The 16,358-nt window shown below is 59.3% G+C and overlaps 1 protein-coding gene across 2 annotated transcripts; it reads right to left on the bottom strand.

Moving 5' to 3' along the window:
* Positions 1 to 1,536: 1,536 nt before the first annotated feature.
* Positions 1,537 to 14,155, bottom strand: PIANP (PILR alpha associated neural protein). Of its 2 annotated transcripts, none has more exons than XM_049824856.1 (6): positions 13,919 to 14,155; positions 7,369 to 7,437; positions 6,659 to 7,221; positions 6,407 to 6,488; positions 5,969 to 6,196; positions 1,537 to 5,852 (listed from the first exon to the last, which is right to left on the bottom strand). In XM_049824856.1, exons 2-6 carry the CDS (start codon positions 7,383 to 7,385, stop codon positions 5,831 to 5,833), a joined length of 912 nt encoding a protein of 303 aa, XP_049680813.1. In that variant the 5' UTR covers positions 7,386 to 7,437; positions 13,919 to 14,155; the 3' UTR covers positions 1,537 to 5,830. The 2 variants fall into 2 exon arrangements, with proteins under 2 accessions (XP_049680813.1, XP_049680812.1); XM_049824855.1 differs by having other exon boundaries at positions 6,659 to 7,224; positions 13,919 to 14,154.
* Positions 14,156 to 16,358: the final 2,203 nt, after the last annotated feature.

Here is a 16,358-nt window from a genome sequence, read left to right as displayed (position 1 = left end):
GGAAAGGTGGGAAGTCAACACGGGCAGGTGGGCAAGAGCGATGTAGTGGGGAGTGGTGATGGGAAGGGACTGGACCAGGGAGTCCGTGTTTCAGGAAGCCAGAAGAAAAAGGAGCAGCTGATGGAGCTTCTCCTGTGAGGCAGAGAGCGAGTCCTGGTGAAGAAAGGGAACGTTCGACTGAGCTCCTGCAGCCACAGGCTGTGCCAAGAGGACACTGGAAAAAAAGCATGTGATGACAGAGAAGTCAGCAAGAAGGGCTGAAGCTCTGGCTGGAAACCGATGAGGTTTGTTCAAGGCGTTTCACTGCACCGATGAGGACGTGAGTCTGTAATTTCAGCACACTGAGAATCTATCGCCTCCTCAGTCAAGTCTCTGCAGCCTGCCCAGCCCCGGAGCCGCTGTATGCGGTTGACTGGAGACGACCGGCCGGGTGGGGGGGGGCAGATGACCACCCACCTAAATCAACAGGGGTGAGGGACTCCGTCCTCCCACGCTCGGCAGAGGGGCAGAAAGAGGTGCCGTTCAGCCCCTCACGCGTGCGTGCCCTGGGACAGCCAGCGCAGGCGTGCGTCTGCTCTCTGATCGGCCACCTCCAGCCCACAGAGATTCCGTCCGGGGCACGGGGTGCCAGGTGGAGGGGTCTGGCCCCATGGCAGGAGGTGGTCCTGGGTCCTTCCAGTGGGCAGAGACCCCAGGACAGAGTCCCAAGGTCAGGTCTGGTGTGGGGAGCCCGCTCCTTCTTCCAACAGCAAAGCAGCAGATCAGGGACACCTCCAGTGCCCGACGGACTCGGATGGCAAGTGGGCAGAGGCAGCAGAGGCCAGGGACCGTCCCCAGCACCCAGCAATCGTCCTCCCCTTGCTGGGGAGTGGGCCTTTGGGGTGGCCACCGTGTCCGGTGCTGGTGTCCAGCACCCCCTCCGCGCCCACCCCAGCACTGATCGCCACCGGGGCTTGCGAAGTGGGGGAGTTGCAGGAGACAAGGATGCTTAATTACAGAGCAGCCCTGGAAACCAGCAACAGCAGCGGCACTGTGGCCAGGAGGGGAGGCAGCAGGGCTGTAAATAGAAATTGCGGAGGCAGCCGCGGGGAACAGAGTGAGGGAAGCTTCTGCGCCTGCATCGCTCCGTCTCCCTCCCTTCCCCTCAGCTTCTCTCACCTCTCCCGGCCACCCTGGCTCCCAGCACGAACTGGAGTGCGAGAAGCAGCCCCACAGCGTGGCTGGGAGGCAGCAGCTCCAGAGGCAGAAGAGCCACTCTGGGTGGAGAAGGGGGTGTGCAAGGTGTCCTCCATCAGGGGCCACCTCCCGTGGAAAGGCGCGAGGGTCAAAGGGCCTCTTTGGCCAGCAAGGAGACCAAGGCAAGATGGACGTGGGGCCAAATCACCCCGTCCACCCACCTCGGAGGAGGCTGTGGGATGCCAGATGTCTGTTTTTCTGCCCGGGGTGAAGTCCCTGTTGTCCTTTCCCCCCCCCCCCCACCCCGCCATCTCCGTTACGGCCTCTTCCACAGCAGCAAGAGCTCTGCTTTCAGTATTTTGCAAAGGTTTATTTAAAAATGTTGAAACTAACATCCCACAAGAATTGAATATTTCACCACGAGGAGAAGATAAATCCTACAAAAATATATATCACAGCGCACAAGGGCAGGGGAGGGAGAAGAGCGAGACTGAGCGGGGAAGCAGGAGGGAGGACGGAGGGGAGGATGGGAGCCGCGGCAGAACGAGACCGAGTGGCAAAGGGAGAACAAGAGAGGAGCGGGGAGAGCGAAACAGCAGGAGGGGAGAGATAACGGGGAGGGAGACCATGGTACAGGACAGGAGTGGGAAGCGGGAGAACAGTGGGAGAGGGAAAACAACAGGAAAAAAGGAGTAGAGAGCCAGCAGTCGGTGAAGGAACGGGCCCCCCCTCTATGGTCTTGCCAAGGTAGGGCCAGGACTACAGTGAGACATCGGCAGGGTTGCAATCGGGGAGCTGGAGTTTGGCCCAGGGCTTTTGTGCTGCAGGACTCGGCTCTAAGGCTGTGCCACCGTTTCAGTCAGAGCAGTCTGAAGGTGATCGCGTGGGAGAACTTGTGGGGAATGAACAAACCGCTCTTTTCCAAGCATTTTTGCTTGTGGGGAATGAAGGGACCAAATTTGCAAGGGCACTTAGGTGCCGTTGAGGAAGAGGTAGATAGCCCTCTCTGAAGCCGTGGGATGCTTGGCTGGATGCGAGTCCCCGTAAACTGGACGGGAGGAGCGTTGTGGAAGCACACACCGGAGGTCTGCGCCCCTGCCTACCACTCGCAAACGACCAGATGGAAAAGCCCGAGCAGGATTTGGCCTTGTGCTCGTGCCACTCTGCCAGGTCAGCAGACTCCAGTTCCCGCCCTGGAGCACTACGAGGCGGAGAGGAGAGGTCCTCCCCAGACCTTCCCACTGCGCTCACAGAGAGACCACCCTTGCCTTAACAAAGCCACGTCCCTCCAGGAGCTCAGCGCAGACACGGTGCCTTCAACTCTCCCAGCCCACCTGGACGTTCCCCTTTAATGGCACAGAGAAACAGGGTCAGCCCAAGGCTACGGACATCGTCAGTCACCTTCCCCGCACACATTTCTTTCTGTGAAATTTCCACTGGAAAAAATGAATCCAGATCTTTCTCCTCCAGTCAGCTAGAAGACAGGGAAACCTGGTGGGCTGTGACTGAGAGGGTGCTGGCCTCTGCCCTGGCTTGGTACTCGGTGCTGTCAATCCGTCCGTGTGCGCGTCTCACGGACTATTAGCCTGGGCCAGGGAAGAGGCGGCAGGCACGCTCTGGCTCCAGTCTGCGTAGGGGAAGATGGTTTATAAGGCTCCAGCCATGGAGAAAACAGATCCGGTGGGATTATTTATTGACTGGAAGAAGCTTATGTGTCCACACGTGCTTTGAATGTTTTGTTCCAGGGACAAAATGTAGCAATGAAAGTTTGGGCAGGACAATGAAGTTGTTTCCCATATCTAACCTGTTTTGTGTGAGAGAGTGAATGACTGTCATAAAAACGTATTTGGCTAGAAAAATTGGTCTTGGAAAAGATGTTCAGCATATCCGAGCTTCTGTCACCGTAAGAGTTTTCTCAGCTGCGTTCCCCAGCTTCCCCCTTACCGCAGCACCTGTGAAAGGCCTCATTCCCTGGAGATACTTTTAACAAAACCGGAGACACGTTAAAGGAGGCAAAAAAAACCCCCAACCCAAACAACGCAGTTTGATTTTTTTGTAGAGTTTACAAAAGCCTGGCCAGCAGAGCGCAGGGCTCCCGTGCATCAAGCGCTGGAAATCGTTTTCACTACGCCTCCCGTGGTGCCCTGCCACCTTCTTACAGACCTTCTCTCCACCAGGCATGTGGAAAGGGAAAGTCCAAGGACAGCCCTTGAAGTCGTAGAGTCTAAACTCTAGCCTTGTTTCAACAAGCGCTATTGATCAAAGAGCGTTCTAATTAATCTGGTCTGGAAAATTACTTAAACCCGTTGAAGGCATTATATCGTAAACTGCCAGCAATAAGCAGCGTAGCCTCTCGCCGACTGGGTGCAGATGGCCTCCCCAGTGCCGACGTGCCAGCGAGGGGGGGACCAGCCCCGAGCTGCCCTCGGTTGGAGGGGGGGGGGGGGGCAGGAACAGCCATCTGCCCCCTCCTCTGTCCTGGCCATCCGCAGCTTGACTGTCCACCAAAGCCTTGAATGGAGCCCGAGTAAGGAAAAGGCTCGGTAAGAGATCGATCTAGGATAAAGCAATAATATCCCCTGCTGTAAGCGGAGACTCAACCTGCGCTTAGACTACAGACCTCCAGAGTCCTTTTCCAGCTACATCTTTCAGCCATTCTGTGCTTTTAATAAGCCAGTAATTTTATTTGACCTGTCATTTTCTCCAAATCTCTACTGTTTTTTGCAAAGCTTATTGCAATTTACACTCTCATTTAAATGTCCTTCACGGTGAGTCAGATGGGACCCGAGATCACCTAATAGTTCAGCTAGGTAAATGGGCAGAACCAGGCCTCTTATGAAATACTCTGTGCTTTGTCCTATAAAGAATAGGCTTTTACTGCAGAGATAAAAGATGAAAGGGCCATTTCCTTTTCTCCAAGACGACTTTTGTCAGAGACCTTGTATGGTGCATTAGGGCCTTCTAATTGTGGGCGAGTTTCCTGTCTCTGGCCACATCAGTCCAGCAGCTGAAGGTGTTTGTACGGTATAGGGGCAACCTAACCTAAATCTGCATCATTTCAGCTCCGTGGCTGTCAGCGCGGGGTCTGTGAATTACTTTGAAGGTGTCCACAAAAGCCAAGGGAGAGCAACTATTGTCACTGAGCTGAAATTTGCTGTTTCAGACTTCCTCAAAGTGACACCCATGGGTCCACGCATAGGAAGAGCTTGAGACGCACTGATCGTGCCCACACAAGGAACTGACGGCGTGGCTGCCTGCCCGACAGACCACCACAGCCCCGAAGCACACGCTCAGGCAACCGGTTTGCACCGATACCTGTGCCACCGGTTTCGGTCCCCAACCAGCTGGGACAGTACACCGACGAAGGTTGGCACCCCAGATCTCCTCCCCTCTCCCATGCTCTCGGTGAGCATTGCCTCGCGGGTCTCCAGTCACCTCGTGTTCCAGGAGGGACCTACCAGCAGCACAGGGCAACCCTCCCAATGTTCCCAAGGTCAACTCCAAATTGCTCTTTGTCATCACAGGCTCTTTGTCATCCCAGGCACAGAGAGTCGCGTCTGCTGCTTGTCGCCCATAGCATGAGTGTCCGAAAGCAATTCCCTACCTCAGCCTGGCAAAACTCAAGTTCCTCGTGCCCAGCTATATCCGCATGCCATGCTTTAGCTGCTTCGGCAGTACCGCAACGGGACGCTTGCTAAATAACACGATGGGCAGAGGGCTTCGCCTCAGGTTTTCTGAAGAACATCACCATAGACTGATGTTCTTCAGAGAAACCTTGCTGAAGGAGACTGAGGGAGTTGGAGGGGGACAGTGAGGAGGCTTCCAAGAGATCAAAACATTTGGAAAGCTAAAGGAACTTTTTCCAATTTTAACTGGCAGAGAGAAGTGGCAGGGGGAGGAACTGAGAGAAAAAAAAATTGAGGACGGAGAGATGAAGAAAGATACAAGCTGAAGAGAAAAAAAAACAGAGGAGCGTTAGGCAGAAAGAAAATGGAAAGATGGGCGTATCTTCCATCTAGGGGCGAGGTAACGTTTCCTTCAAGGAAAGGGGTTGCTGGGGGGGGCCCAGGTGCTGTGTGAGCCTCTTCTGCCCAAGCTTCGCCCACCCTTGGGACCCTCGGGAGGGCCAAGGCCTGGGGAGCAATCCCGCAGCCACTGAACTCCAGACGTTCACTTCAAAGCGCACGACGTGGGGAGGGGGGACACACAGAGGGGTTAGGGCCCACGGGGACAGGGGTACGCCTTTCCACCTCGCCCACCCCCCGATGTCAGGCATGCAGTGGCGAGAGAGTCACGGAGATCCAAGCGTGCGTGTGTGTGTGCTAGCAGAGGGGCCGGGGAGGCCAAAATCTCACGCCGCCACCACCAGCTGCCTTCCCTCCCTCCCACCACCCCGCTCTCTCATCACCCTGTCCTGCGTGGGCAGGGGGGGGGTCCCCAACCTTCCCCCAGCGGGAGACTAAGGAGGCCCAGCTCGTCCTTTTGCCCAGGCACGTCCTGGCAGAGTTAATTAATAATGGTGGTGGCGGGCCGTGGCACAAGGAGGTCGTTTTTGTGGGTTTTTTTTCCTGGGGTAGCAGAGGCGGCGGGAGTCTGTGCTCGCCGGCTGTGACGGGAGGGTGGGGGGAAGCCAGCTCTGCTTCTCCCGTGAGCGTCACAGGTTCACCAGTGGGATTCTGAGAGGAAAAAAGGAATTGGAAATCAATTAGCGACAGGCGCTTACGCTGTCCCACCGACCGGACCCTTCGCCCCTGCCCGTCCCCCGCCACCGCCTCCCTCCCCGGCCGCTCACCGGTTGAGTTGGAAGGCCGTGCTCTTCCCGTGGCCCCCCAGTTTCTCCATGCCCTCCTGGCCCTGCCTGGACTCCTCCGCCTCAGGCGTGGGGGCCAGGGAGTCGCTGTAGGGCCCCAAAATGCTGACGGTGGTGGGGGAGAGGTCCGCGAGGGGCTGCTGGCTCTCCTGCTGCCTCCCGCCGCTCTGCTGCCCCGAGTGACGCCGGCGTTTCTGATTGCGGTCCCAGCTTTGGAGAGAGACGAGGGGCGAGGTAGAACGTGGTGTCCGTCCCCCCCTCAGACAAGCCCTGGCCCTCGAGGATGGAAGGTTTTTGTGGGAGCCCGCTGTGCCAAACCTCGCACGGGCTTGTGGCGCCAGACCCGCGCCCTTGGGACAGATGGGTTCCAAGCCCACACACCTCCTGCCCACCCACCCGCGTGGCCCAAATCCCACTCACCAGAACTTGAATATGATCCCAGTGGCGACCAGGACGATGATGATGGAGATGGTGATGGTGACGTACAGCTGGGGGTCCACACCTGCGAGACAGAGGGGGGGGGGGGGGGGGTGTGTGACGGCCACCCCCACCGGTCCCCGGAGAGCAGCAGTGCGAAGGGAGGTTCCCGCTGGAGAACCTCGTGAATTTTGCAGAAGGAGCTGCTCCTGCGGGGACGGGGAGGGCTGTGAAAGAAGCAAAGGGCAGATTTACCTTCCCCCCGGGGCCCAAACAAGAAGGGCCGCAGGGTGGCGGGGGTCTCGCGCAGGTTGAGCCCCGCGTTGTGCAGGAGCGAGTGGGAGTTGGGCTGCGCTGTCGCCATCCCGTGGGGCGAGACGAAGGTGTAACCCAGCGGCGGGAAGCCCGGGTTGGCCGAGTTGGCGTCCCCTCCGTCCTCATCCGACACCGTGGGGCCCCACACGATGGCCCAGGGGTACTGGGAGGAGGGCATGCCGTCCTCAAACCCGGAGGGGGTGGCGGGACGGGCCCCCGCCGCCTGGCGCCTCAGCCGCACGACGTGCCGCAGCTCTCCCCCCCGGGGCGCCGGGGCCCGCTGGCGCGGCAGGGCGAAGCGAGAATCCCTCTCCGGCAGCGAGGTCCTGTCCCAGATGCAAATGGGTCGCGGGGCCGAGGGGCTCCGACGGGTGCAAAGAGGACGAGCGGCCGCCGGACCCCGAGAGCGAAGAGACCAGACGCCAGGAGGAGGGACGGCCGAGACCAGGAGGAGGAGATGCCACAGCTGCAGGGAGTGGATGCGGGAGAGGAGCGGAGGCATCCTGCTGCGGGACCGCGGAGGGGGAGAAAGAAGAAAGCCTTATCTGACACGTCCCTCCTGTCGAAAGCTCAAGCCCGGAGCAGCCCGCCACCCGCGTTCCCGTCACCTTCCCGCGTCGCCGGCTAAACGTGGGAAGCTGCAAACCTACCAGGCACCGGGCTCCATCTCGGATGCAACAGCGTCTTTGCTCAGCGAGGATCCCGTCTCATCTTCTTCACTGGGAACCAAAAGGGAGAGGTGTTAGCGTCCCCTCAACCCAGCGGCGACCGCTCTCTCCCGGAGGTCCCACCGCGGCGAGCTCCCCCCGCGGCACCGGCGGGGAGGGCAACGGGCCGCCCGTGCACCCACGCGTGCACCGGCTCCCGCTCTCGTGCTCCCCACGCCTGCGTGCTCTCCTGCGCGGAGGTGCGGCGTCCCCCCCGACCCCAACGCCTCACAGAAACACGCGCGTTCGCATACACACGCAAAAGCAAGGAGCAATCTCCGGAGCACACGTGCGGAGGCACATGCGCAGCTTCCCCGGGGACTCTCCCGTCTGAGGGCCGAGAAGGGGGACTCGGCATCTTTGTTTGCTTATCGCAGGAACAAGTTGGAATCTTAATTCCCGTGTTTATTTATAGTGTAGAGCGTGTAATCCATTTATTAAAGAAGAGCGTCTTCATTGTGTGCCAGAGTGAGGGAGCGAGAGGGGAAGCACGAGAGTGATAAACCAAGAAGACCGAGAAAGAGAGAGTGAATCAGCGAGAAAAGTCCAGCCCTACTAAAGAATTTAGGAGAAAAAATATGCCCATCAAATATTTAGTGTTTACATTCCTCTTAGCTAACACGGACTATACCTTCCCACACTCCTTGTCCTAGTGTCCTCTGCGCTGTCCCGTCCCTCCCTTCCTCCCCTATTCCTCCCCTGTCTCTCCCACCTCCCGTGGCTGAGCAGCACGAGGCAGCAGCGGTAACACGGAGTAAGGGCTGGTCCCTCCGGCTGGATTTCTGCACCGGCCACGCACCCCCCCGCTGGCATCAGCCCAGCGGCAGCACGGCCGCCCTTCGTGCCGTCTGTCCCTTCCCTTGGCTGGGCACGGCGCAGCGCCGGTGAGCCGTTCCGTGCCTGACCCGGGATCCTCTCCGCGACAAAGACCGCACGCGCGCACGCACACTCATGCACGAAAAAAAAATTCATTCGAGATACTCGGCTCGCTCCTTCGTCGCGAAGGGGAAAGCACGAATGCCGACAACCCACGGTCTCGCCCTTCCGTGGCTGCCGGCGTGGAGAAACGGGGATGTTTGGCCGAGGGAGTCAACTCGGAGGCCATCCCTGCACCTCCAGCCCTGAGCCAGCTGCGTTGCACCTCCTGGCCCCCAAGGGGTTACTGCCATCGCCTCCTGCTCCCTCCGTGCCCCGAACTAAAACTGCAGCCCCTCCTGAACGGGAGGCTTCTTCTTGCTGGGGGAAAAGCCCGGTGCTTGCTGTGGGCAGGGGACTCGCGCCCCTGATGGAACACCTGAAGAGAGGGGCTGGGAGGAAGGGCACCCAAGAGTGAGTAGCTGTCTAGCTCCTGCTGCATTAACTGGGGATATTTTTAGTTTCCTTCTGTTAAATATTTAAACAAAGTTCACAGAAAAAAAGGAATTGTCGGCTAGTGCCCTGCCCTTCCCTCCGGGGCAAGATCAGTCTCTGGAGGGATCCTGAGATGAAGATGAGGAGAAAAGAGTAGCTATTCTCAGCATTTCTTTGTACTTTGCTCCTGAACCTCTAAGCCTCGGAGGGGACTCGGTATTAAAATGCAGCTCTGCAGAGAAGCAGCAGAACGGAGCAAGTTTCTTCCGAAACAAGAGGCTGGCACGATCTTGGCCATCTGGATTACGATCACGATGCCGCGGAAGATCATGTCTGGCAACACAAATCCGTGACAGAATTTCTTTTGGACTTTGGAAAGGGAGGGAATTCCAAGCGTCAGGGACCTCCCCGTGTGAGCCCCGGGGCTAGAGGGCACAGCAGACTGCCTGAGGGGTTCCAAGGTGGCCTGGAGTGCCTGGGGCCGTGCCTGGGACTGCCCACAGGACAGTAGATCCCTGGGGTGAAGACCCTGTGGCACAGCAGTCTCAGTTACGGGTCTGGTCTTCAGGGTCTGCGGGCCGTTTTGCATCAGGCAGTGGGAGATGTGGATCTGGACGGTGCCACGCCAGGAGTGGAGATCTCCTCCAGGTGCAGGTCGACCTCGGTGCCTCCAGTTTGGTGGTGGTGCGTTAGGGGTGCGCGTGTCACCGCTAGCACTCCTCCTAGCACAGATGGCTCTACTGGCAGAAACGTGCCTGGATGCGGGTGCACCGTGTGCCGGGTCACCCAGCTCGCGGCGCTCTTCTCACTTGTTGGGATGTCTTAAAATGGAGTTCTCGGCTGAGATTGTGAGCTCCGGTAACTGCACCCCAGACCATGGATTCCCAGGGTCTAAAGCCTGGGAATAAGAAACCCTACAGAGCCAAATCCTGAGTTGCTTTCACAGCCGGTACTCTGAATTTCAGCCCTATGGAGCAGGAAATAGCTGTAACTGGAGCTGAGGGGAAGGAGTGAGCCCCAGCACTGGCCTCTTCGCGTACACATCGTGCTGCGGGAGCGACAGCCCGGACATCGGGCGTAAGCCTCGGACCTGAGACACTGTTGTGCACAGGTCCTGCTGCCAAGGGTGAAGAGCCCTAAAGGTGGCTCCAGGGGAGTGCGGGAATGAGGCAACATCGGTTGGTCTCGGTCAACACCTTCTGGTTTGCTCATCGTATCGTGGCCGGAGCCTGAGAGCGTGCCCTGCCCTAGCACACCCAGGCGTGGTTGCGGAGGAGCCGGGAGAAGCACGGAGGTGCCTCCCGTAGCACGAATGCCGTGAGAGCAAAGGAAGGCTTTGGATGGAAATGCCACCCGGTGATGAGGGCTGGACTCTACTGCGCACGGAGCGCTCACGTTCAAAGCGGAGCGTTGGAGGTCCCTGCGGCTTATTGACAAAGCGGCAGATAAAGCGTGCCTGGGGCACTCCGCAGTTAGCCACCGGCAGCGGGGATTGTGTCCCGGGCACAGCCCCTGCTGCGTTGGAGGGCAAGTGTAACAAATGCCCTTCGTTCAGCTCTGTGTGCAGCTCCCGGCGCGGGTGCTGAATAGACTGGTAGATCTTCAGAGAGGAGGAGGAGGGGACACCAATGCTCCTACTACCTGGACGTACAAATCCCAGTATCCATGCAGCTTGCACCATCCAAGAGGCCTTCGCGTGCCAGAGCAGAGAGACTGGATTTCTGCACCAGTACCACATGGCGTGGCTCTCGCTTTCGGGTCTGCCTTCCAGGTCTAATTGTGATAAAAACGGACAGGGCTACTCCCAGGGTCCAAAGATGGAGCTGTGCATTTTCACTTTAGGTACATTGCCTCCATCGCAGCATTTCAGTCCTGTGATGCACAGATGACAGAGTGTGAATGACAAAGCTATTTCCCCAGGGCACTTCACTGAGCTCAGTTTGTGAATCTTGGTGCTTGAAAGCTGTGAGTAAGAATTACACTGCTCTTTGCTACTGCATATGGACCCCACTACTGGTCCAGACCCGAGATCCCTGGGGCTAATCTATTAGGGGCTGCTCTCATTGCATTTGCCGGATGGAAGCACGAATCCTGCTGCTGTTCCCCAGCGTCAGGGACCCAGCTGTGCTTCCTTCCTCTCTGTAAGTCTCCCGCAGCACAGACCCACCGCTGCTGCTGGGACGTGAGAGAGCAGATCTCGGTAGCCGTGCCCCAGAGCATGTATCCCAGTTCACCAAGGGAGCTGGGAATTTACATCCCAAACCAATGGCTAGGAGCAAAGCCTGCTGGCACTCCTGCTCTGAGCAGGGAGCACAGACTAAACGCTGAATGTGACACCCTGAGCTCCAGAGTTCAGGTGCTGCTGCGCCCTGGGGAAGCCCCAGGATTCGTTGCCAATAACTCCTTCTCCGTGTCTGGGATTCATGTACACCGTGGTCCCAAAGATAAATCCTATCCAAATATAAAAGCCGTCACAGCAATAAAAGGGCCAAGGTGCCAGCCGTGCGCAAGCAATACCCGTGCTGTAGCTCCCTCCCATCAAATGCAATCTGTAACCTTCTGTTAGAAAATGCTGAAGTTTGACAAATTCAAATGAGGAACAATACTATTAATAAAGAGGGTCACACACCAGCACAATTCACCTAGGCAGGTGGTGTGTTCCCTACTGCCTGGAGCCGTCACGTGGCTGTATTTCTAAAAGAGACGCTACGGTTCAATCAGAAGTTACGGGCTTGACGCAGGAAACGAAATTGGTGAAATTCTCCGGCCTGTGCTCTGCTGTAGGTCAGACTCGATGATCAAAATGGTCCCTCTGGCCTTAAAATTTGAGAATCTCACAGCTTTCTCAATGCCTGGCTGAGATCAGCTCTGACTGAAGAGCAATTGGATGAAGCCGAGCACACACAAGCCGCGTTAGTGAGAAGCGGGTAGAGTCTCCTTCCATCCGGGGATGGGAAAAGAGTTGCACCCGATTCTGTCTGGCTCGGCTGGCAGATGATGATCTATCTGTATTTTTGTAACATCTCGAGCTTGACTGCTGTGATACTGTGCCTCTAGGAATGAAGCCGTCTGCTCTCAGAGCGCTCCAGCTAGTTCAGAATGCAGCAGTCTGTTTGCTCGGCGGCTCAAGCTGCTGGGAATGCATCGCCGTGCCCCTCCGCACCCCACACCGCCTCGCCTTTGAGCACCGAGTCCGGTTCAAGGTCTCCAAGCCAGCATTCAAAGCCCAGCATGGGACAGGCCCCAGTGACCTAAGCAATCAATCACCTCTCCTTATGCAGCGATGACCTCACATGACGGATATATTCCACTGGAACAATGAAATTGCCAACCAGTTTGGGGAGAGGGGGGAAGGGATGGAAGAAGGGGGAAGAGGCTCATGACCCTGAGGAGCAGAACATTCACAGGAGCTGGGCCAAGATTATGAAACTTACTGCCGGCTGAAATAACGCTCGCCATTAGCAACCCCGCAGCACCGAGAGCTTCATGCAAATCCTTTCTTCGCCCAGCTCCCCCACAGCAACGATCCCACTCGAAATAGTGATTAAAAAAAACCAAAACAAACCCGAGGAGGACCCAGCCCTCCTCGCAGAGGAAGAACGCTGGGTTGGCTGTCATTTTTTTAACTCCTAGCCAGCATCAAGGGCTACGGTGACAGCTACCGATACGAGACTGTGATCTGGGACCGTGGAACCCAGCAGCTATCTCCAAGCATTGAGCAGAGCGAGTTCAGACACTGGCAGCGAGACACCCCCCCACCACCACCCACTGCCTGGTGCCCCAGGCACCCCACGCCTGTATTTTTCTCAGTGGCCATGGACATCCCGGAGTTCGTGGTCCAGGAGGCAGAGATGCAGTCATTACTGGCTTGGCAGCAGGAAGCATGAACCTGGTGCTGGTGAAAAGGGGTTATATATACGTCCTGCTGTATCTGGCTGGGTGGGGACGGGGAACGGGAGGAATCCCTGAGCAGCCGCCCCAGGGGAGGTAATTCTGCTGCACTCGGAGGAGTTTTGGCAGCCGGCAGCCTGAATCCGAACGCCGGTACGCCAGGGTGGGAGATGCCAAGGCCGTCTGGGGAAGGAGTTCCCGCTGCGTACGGGGCCGGGGGCGACAGCTCGCGGAGCGGGCTGAATTTGGGGGCTGGCGGTCTGAATGCGGTGGCTCACGTCAGGCTGCCCTGCCCGGCGTCTGAGGCCGAGGGGGCCGGTGGCAGCGCCCGGGAGGAGCCGGCAGGACCGCGGAGGGGCTGCCACCGCTCGCCCTGTGTCAGTGCGGGTCCTGCAGCGGTCGGTGAGTGCCGGTGGGAATTCCTGTGCCAGGGCGAGCGCTTACGGGCCGGGTATGGAGATCCTAGGCTGGGTATGGAGATCCTAGGCTGGGGCGGAATCCGGGGCTGGAAGGGGCGATGGTGCATTCGGGCATTTCGGCAGGTAGGGAATGGGCGTGTGAAGCCCCTCGGTGGTCCTCTGAGCTCAAGTCTCCCCGCATTTGGGAACTGCGAGTGTGGCCCCATTCCAAGCAGCACTCCAGGATGCCGGTCCCCTGCCATCTAGTGCCTGCCTGCAATACATGTCGTGAGTCTGCCAATCTTCTGCCTCCCAGTTTCCTACTGTTCCCGGGCAGCCGAGTGCTTCAGGTGCCGAGTCCCCACGTCCGAATTGCTCTCTCCGGCACGGTGCCCCCTTGCCCGGGCGGGAGGAGGGACTGACCCCTCCGGTCCCTTTCTCCAGCTGCGCCAATTCGGCCGAAGAAGTCGCCTTCCTCGGCGCAGGCTCCAGCGCTCCAGCACAACAGGTCTGTGATGGAGCCCGGAGCTGGAGGGCGAGAGGCGGCGATGCCTCGGCCGGGCCCCCCCCCCCCCCCCCCCAGCCCCTCGGGCGTCCCCTGCCCCAGACGGAAAGAGGAGGAGGAGGAGGCGGCGGGGGGAGGAAGGAGGCGGCCGGCTGGAAGGAGACAGAGCACCTAGGTGGGGAGAGGGGAGAGGAAAAGGGGGAGAAAGGACACAGGGAAGGAGACGGGGGGGAGAGGCGACTTGGAGACGGGCACGCATCCCTCCCTGCCCCTCGCCCCTGCAGCCCCGTCCCCGCCCCGTGTGTGCGTGTGTGTGTCCCCCGAGCCCGGGCTGCGAGGATGAACTTACCTTGCGGGGAGACGAGCGGGGAGCAGCCGGGGCGGCGGAGCGGGGGGCCGGGGGGGCAGAGCCGCTGCTGCCGGTGCCTCTCATGGCCAGGACGAAGGAAGGAGAGGAGGAGGAGGAGGAGGAGGAGGAAGGTTTGCTGAGGCTGAGCCCTGGCTGAGGGAGAGGGAGCGAGAGATGCCTTGAAATAAACAGCTGCCGAGCGCTGGTCCAGCCCCTCTTTCTCTCTCTCCGTCTCTGTCTCTCTCGCTCGCTGCCTCCCGTTAACCCCATGGCTGCTGGCACCGGCGCGGCCGGTACCGTCGCCCCCGCTGCAGCCCGAGGGGCGAGCCGGGGAGGCGGGTATGGGGGGGCGGGGGGGGGGCACCGCCTGCCCGTGTCTCTGTGTGTGTGTGTGTGTGTGTGTGTGTCCCCTGCCCCTCCGCCCCGGCCCGGGACCCCCCCCTTGCCCCGGCGGCCGGTTGCGAAGGCTCCTCCCGCCCCCTGCCCGCCGCCGGACCTGCCCCCCCCCCCCGCCGCCGCCGCCGCCGCCGCCGCCGCCGCCGCTGCCCGCTCCGCTCGGCTCCGCTCGGCTCCGCTCCGCTCCGCTCCCCCGTCTCGTCGGTTATTTCGGGATCTTCGCAGGAAGCGATTAGGTTGCCATGGAGAGAGGTGTCTCCAAGGGACCCGGCGCTCCAGCTCGCTCCCGGCGAATGCCACCCCCGGACCGGTCCGTCCCTGGGGGCGGAGGCCCCCCCCCCCCCATCCCACCCACCCACCCACCCACCCCTCACCCCCCCCCCCGGGATCCCCCTCCCCCGGGTTCACCCCCCAGAGCCCCCCGCCTCTCCGCCCCGCAGCGGTTCCCTCGGGGAAATGCCCCCCCCCCCCCCCCCGCATCCCCGGCCCCCCCACCCCGGTACCGGAGAGGTGGGTGGGCGGGCGGCGGGGTCCGGTGGAAGCTCACGGGCAGAGCCGAGCAGCCCACGCGTGGGTCGGGTGGGACAGAGGGGTGCTGGGGGAGCGGTTTTTTTTTTTGGGGGGGGGGGGGGGGGCTCCCGTCCAAGATGGGTTTCCCCGTTGTGAGGGATCGCCCGGGTCGTTTGAGCGTGTCCCCAAGTGTGTTTCTGCCAGGGATGGACGGGATGAGTCTGGAAATGGTAGGGATGTGACAGCGAAATTAAAGAAAGCAGCCGATGTGCCTTTGAGGGGCCGGGCGTCTTACAGGGAAAATCTCCCTCCACCATCAAGTACCAAAGAGAAAGCACAGTCCAAATCAGAAGGGAGCAGCTGAGCAACCGATGGGCGAGAGAAGAAAGTCAATGACAGAAAGACGGTTTCCACTCCAAGGTCTGAAATACGAGGAAGCAAGAAAGTAATTTCCTCAGATCCTCAGAAGCAATCAAACTTTTCATCATAAAGCGATGAGGAAAGACTGTGACTGACCCTGGGAAAAAACAGAAGGAAAGAGCAGAGGCAGCACCGAGCTGCAAAGCAACCTGCCACTGCATCAGGAATGGACACGGATGGCAAACGGACACACGGTACCAAACCTGAGCACGGTGGGATGCCCGGAACAGGTCGTGCCAACTTTGGACTGGCACCTGAGTGGGCTGAGTCTGTTGTTCTTCGTCAGGCCTCCCGCGAGCTCCCGCGCCAACGAACCAGGCTCATCCCGGCTTTCCCGTGTCGGAGCGTTTGAGCCTTGCGCGTGTTTTTGCAAGCGTGTTTGGGAGAGTCAACAGGTCTTTCGCGTGTTTGGGAGTAACGTCGATGTGCGTTTGGGCGTATCGGCGCGGGGCTGCGGTCGTGTTAAGGCTCATGGTCACTGGCAGGTCGGGGCGTGGGAGGACGGCGCCGCCGGGGGACACGTCACGGTCTGGGTTTGTGTGAGATGCAGTGCCATTGTGTGTCAACAGGCGTGCACACGGCTGAGCCCCCCGGCTTTTGTCCCCTTCACGTACACGGGGCTTTATGCCAGAGATTATCCAGGCTTCCGTCACGTTCTCCAGCCTTTTCATCTCTAGCCCTCCCGGGACTGGTACAAGCGATCTGTGCGAAGCTCGCTCAGCGAGCCCTCGCACACGCGTCGCAAGAAACCACCCGTCCAGACGTGGCCGGGGACACGGCGCTGCGGCGCGAGCCGGCGTGCGGCTTGCCTTGCTCTCTGCGCTTCTCCTCCTGCCTCCTCACCCTGGGGGTAGCGGAGGGTGGAAAGCTCTGGAAGGGGCTACATCAGCCACATGGGCTCTTTCTGACCTTTTCAAATCCTGACGAATGTGTTTAGTATAATTGGGAAGCACAAAACAGACGAGAAATTTCAACCGGGGAAAGGTCAGTTAAAGGGCGAAAATCCAAATGACGCAAACACTGAAAATCCCCCTGAAGAGCAAAACTATGGAAGGAAGCAAAAGGAGCCAGAGATAGGCGAGAGAACAAGGAGGAGGATGTCGTAGGGACCAGG

Source organism: Accipiter gentilis, chromosome 21 (assembly GCF_929443795.1).
Source record: "Accipiter gentilis chromosome 21, bAccGen1.1, whole genome shotgun sequence".
In the NCBI taxonomy this organism is placed as follows: Eukaryota; Metazoa; Chordata; class Aves; order Accipitriformes; family Accipitridae; genus Astur; species Astur gentilis.
The sequence above is the reverse complement of the archived record's forward strand: the minus strand, read 5'-3'. Positions and strand labels throughout refer to the sequence as shown.

Bases quoted from the DNA above. Each gene is read 5' to 3' on its own strand.
- PIANP (XM_049824855.1), bottom strand. The intron at 6,489-6,658 runs GTAAATCTGCCC...TCTGTCTCGCAG, and splicing joins GTTTGGGCCCCGGGGGGAAG to GTGTGGACCCCCAGCTGTAC. The intron at 6,197-6,406 runs GTGAGTGGGATT...CTCTCTCCAAAG, and splicing joins GGGATCATATTCAAGTTCTG to CTGGGACCGCAATCAGAAAC.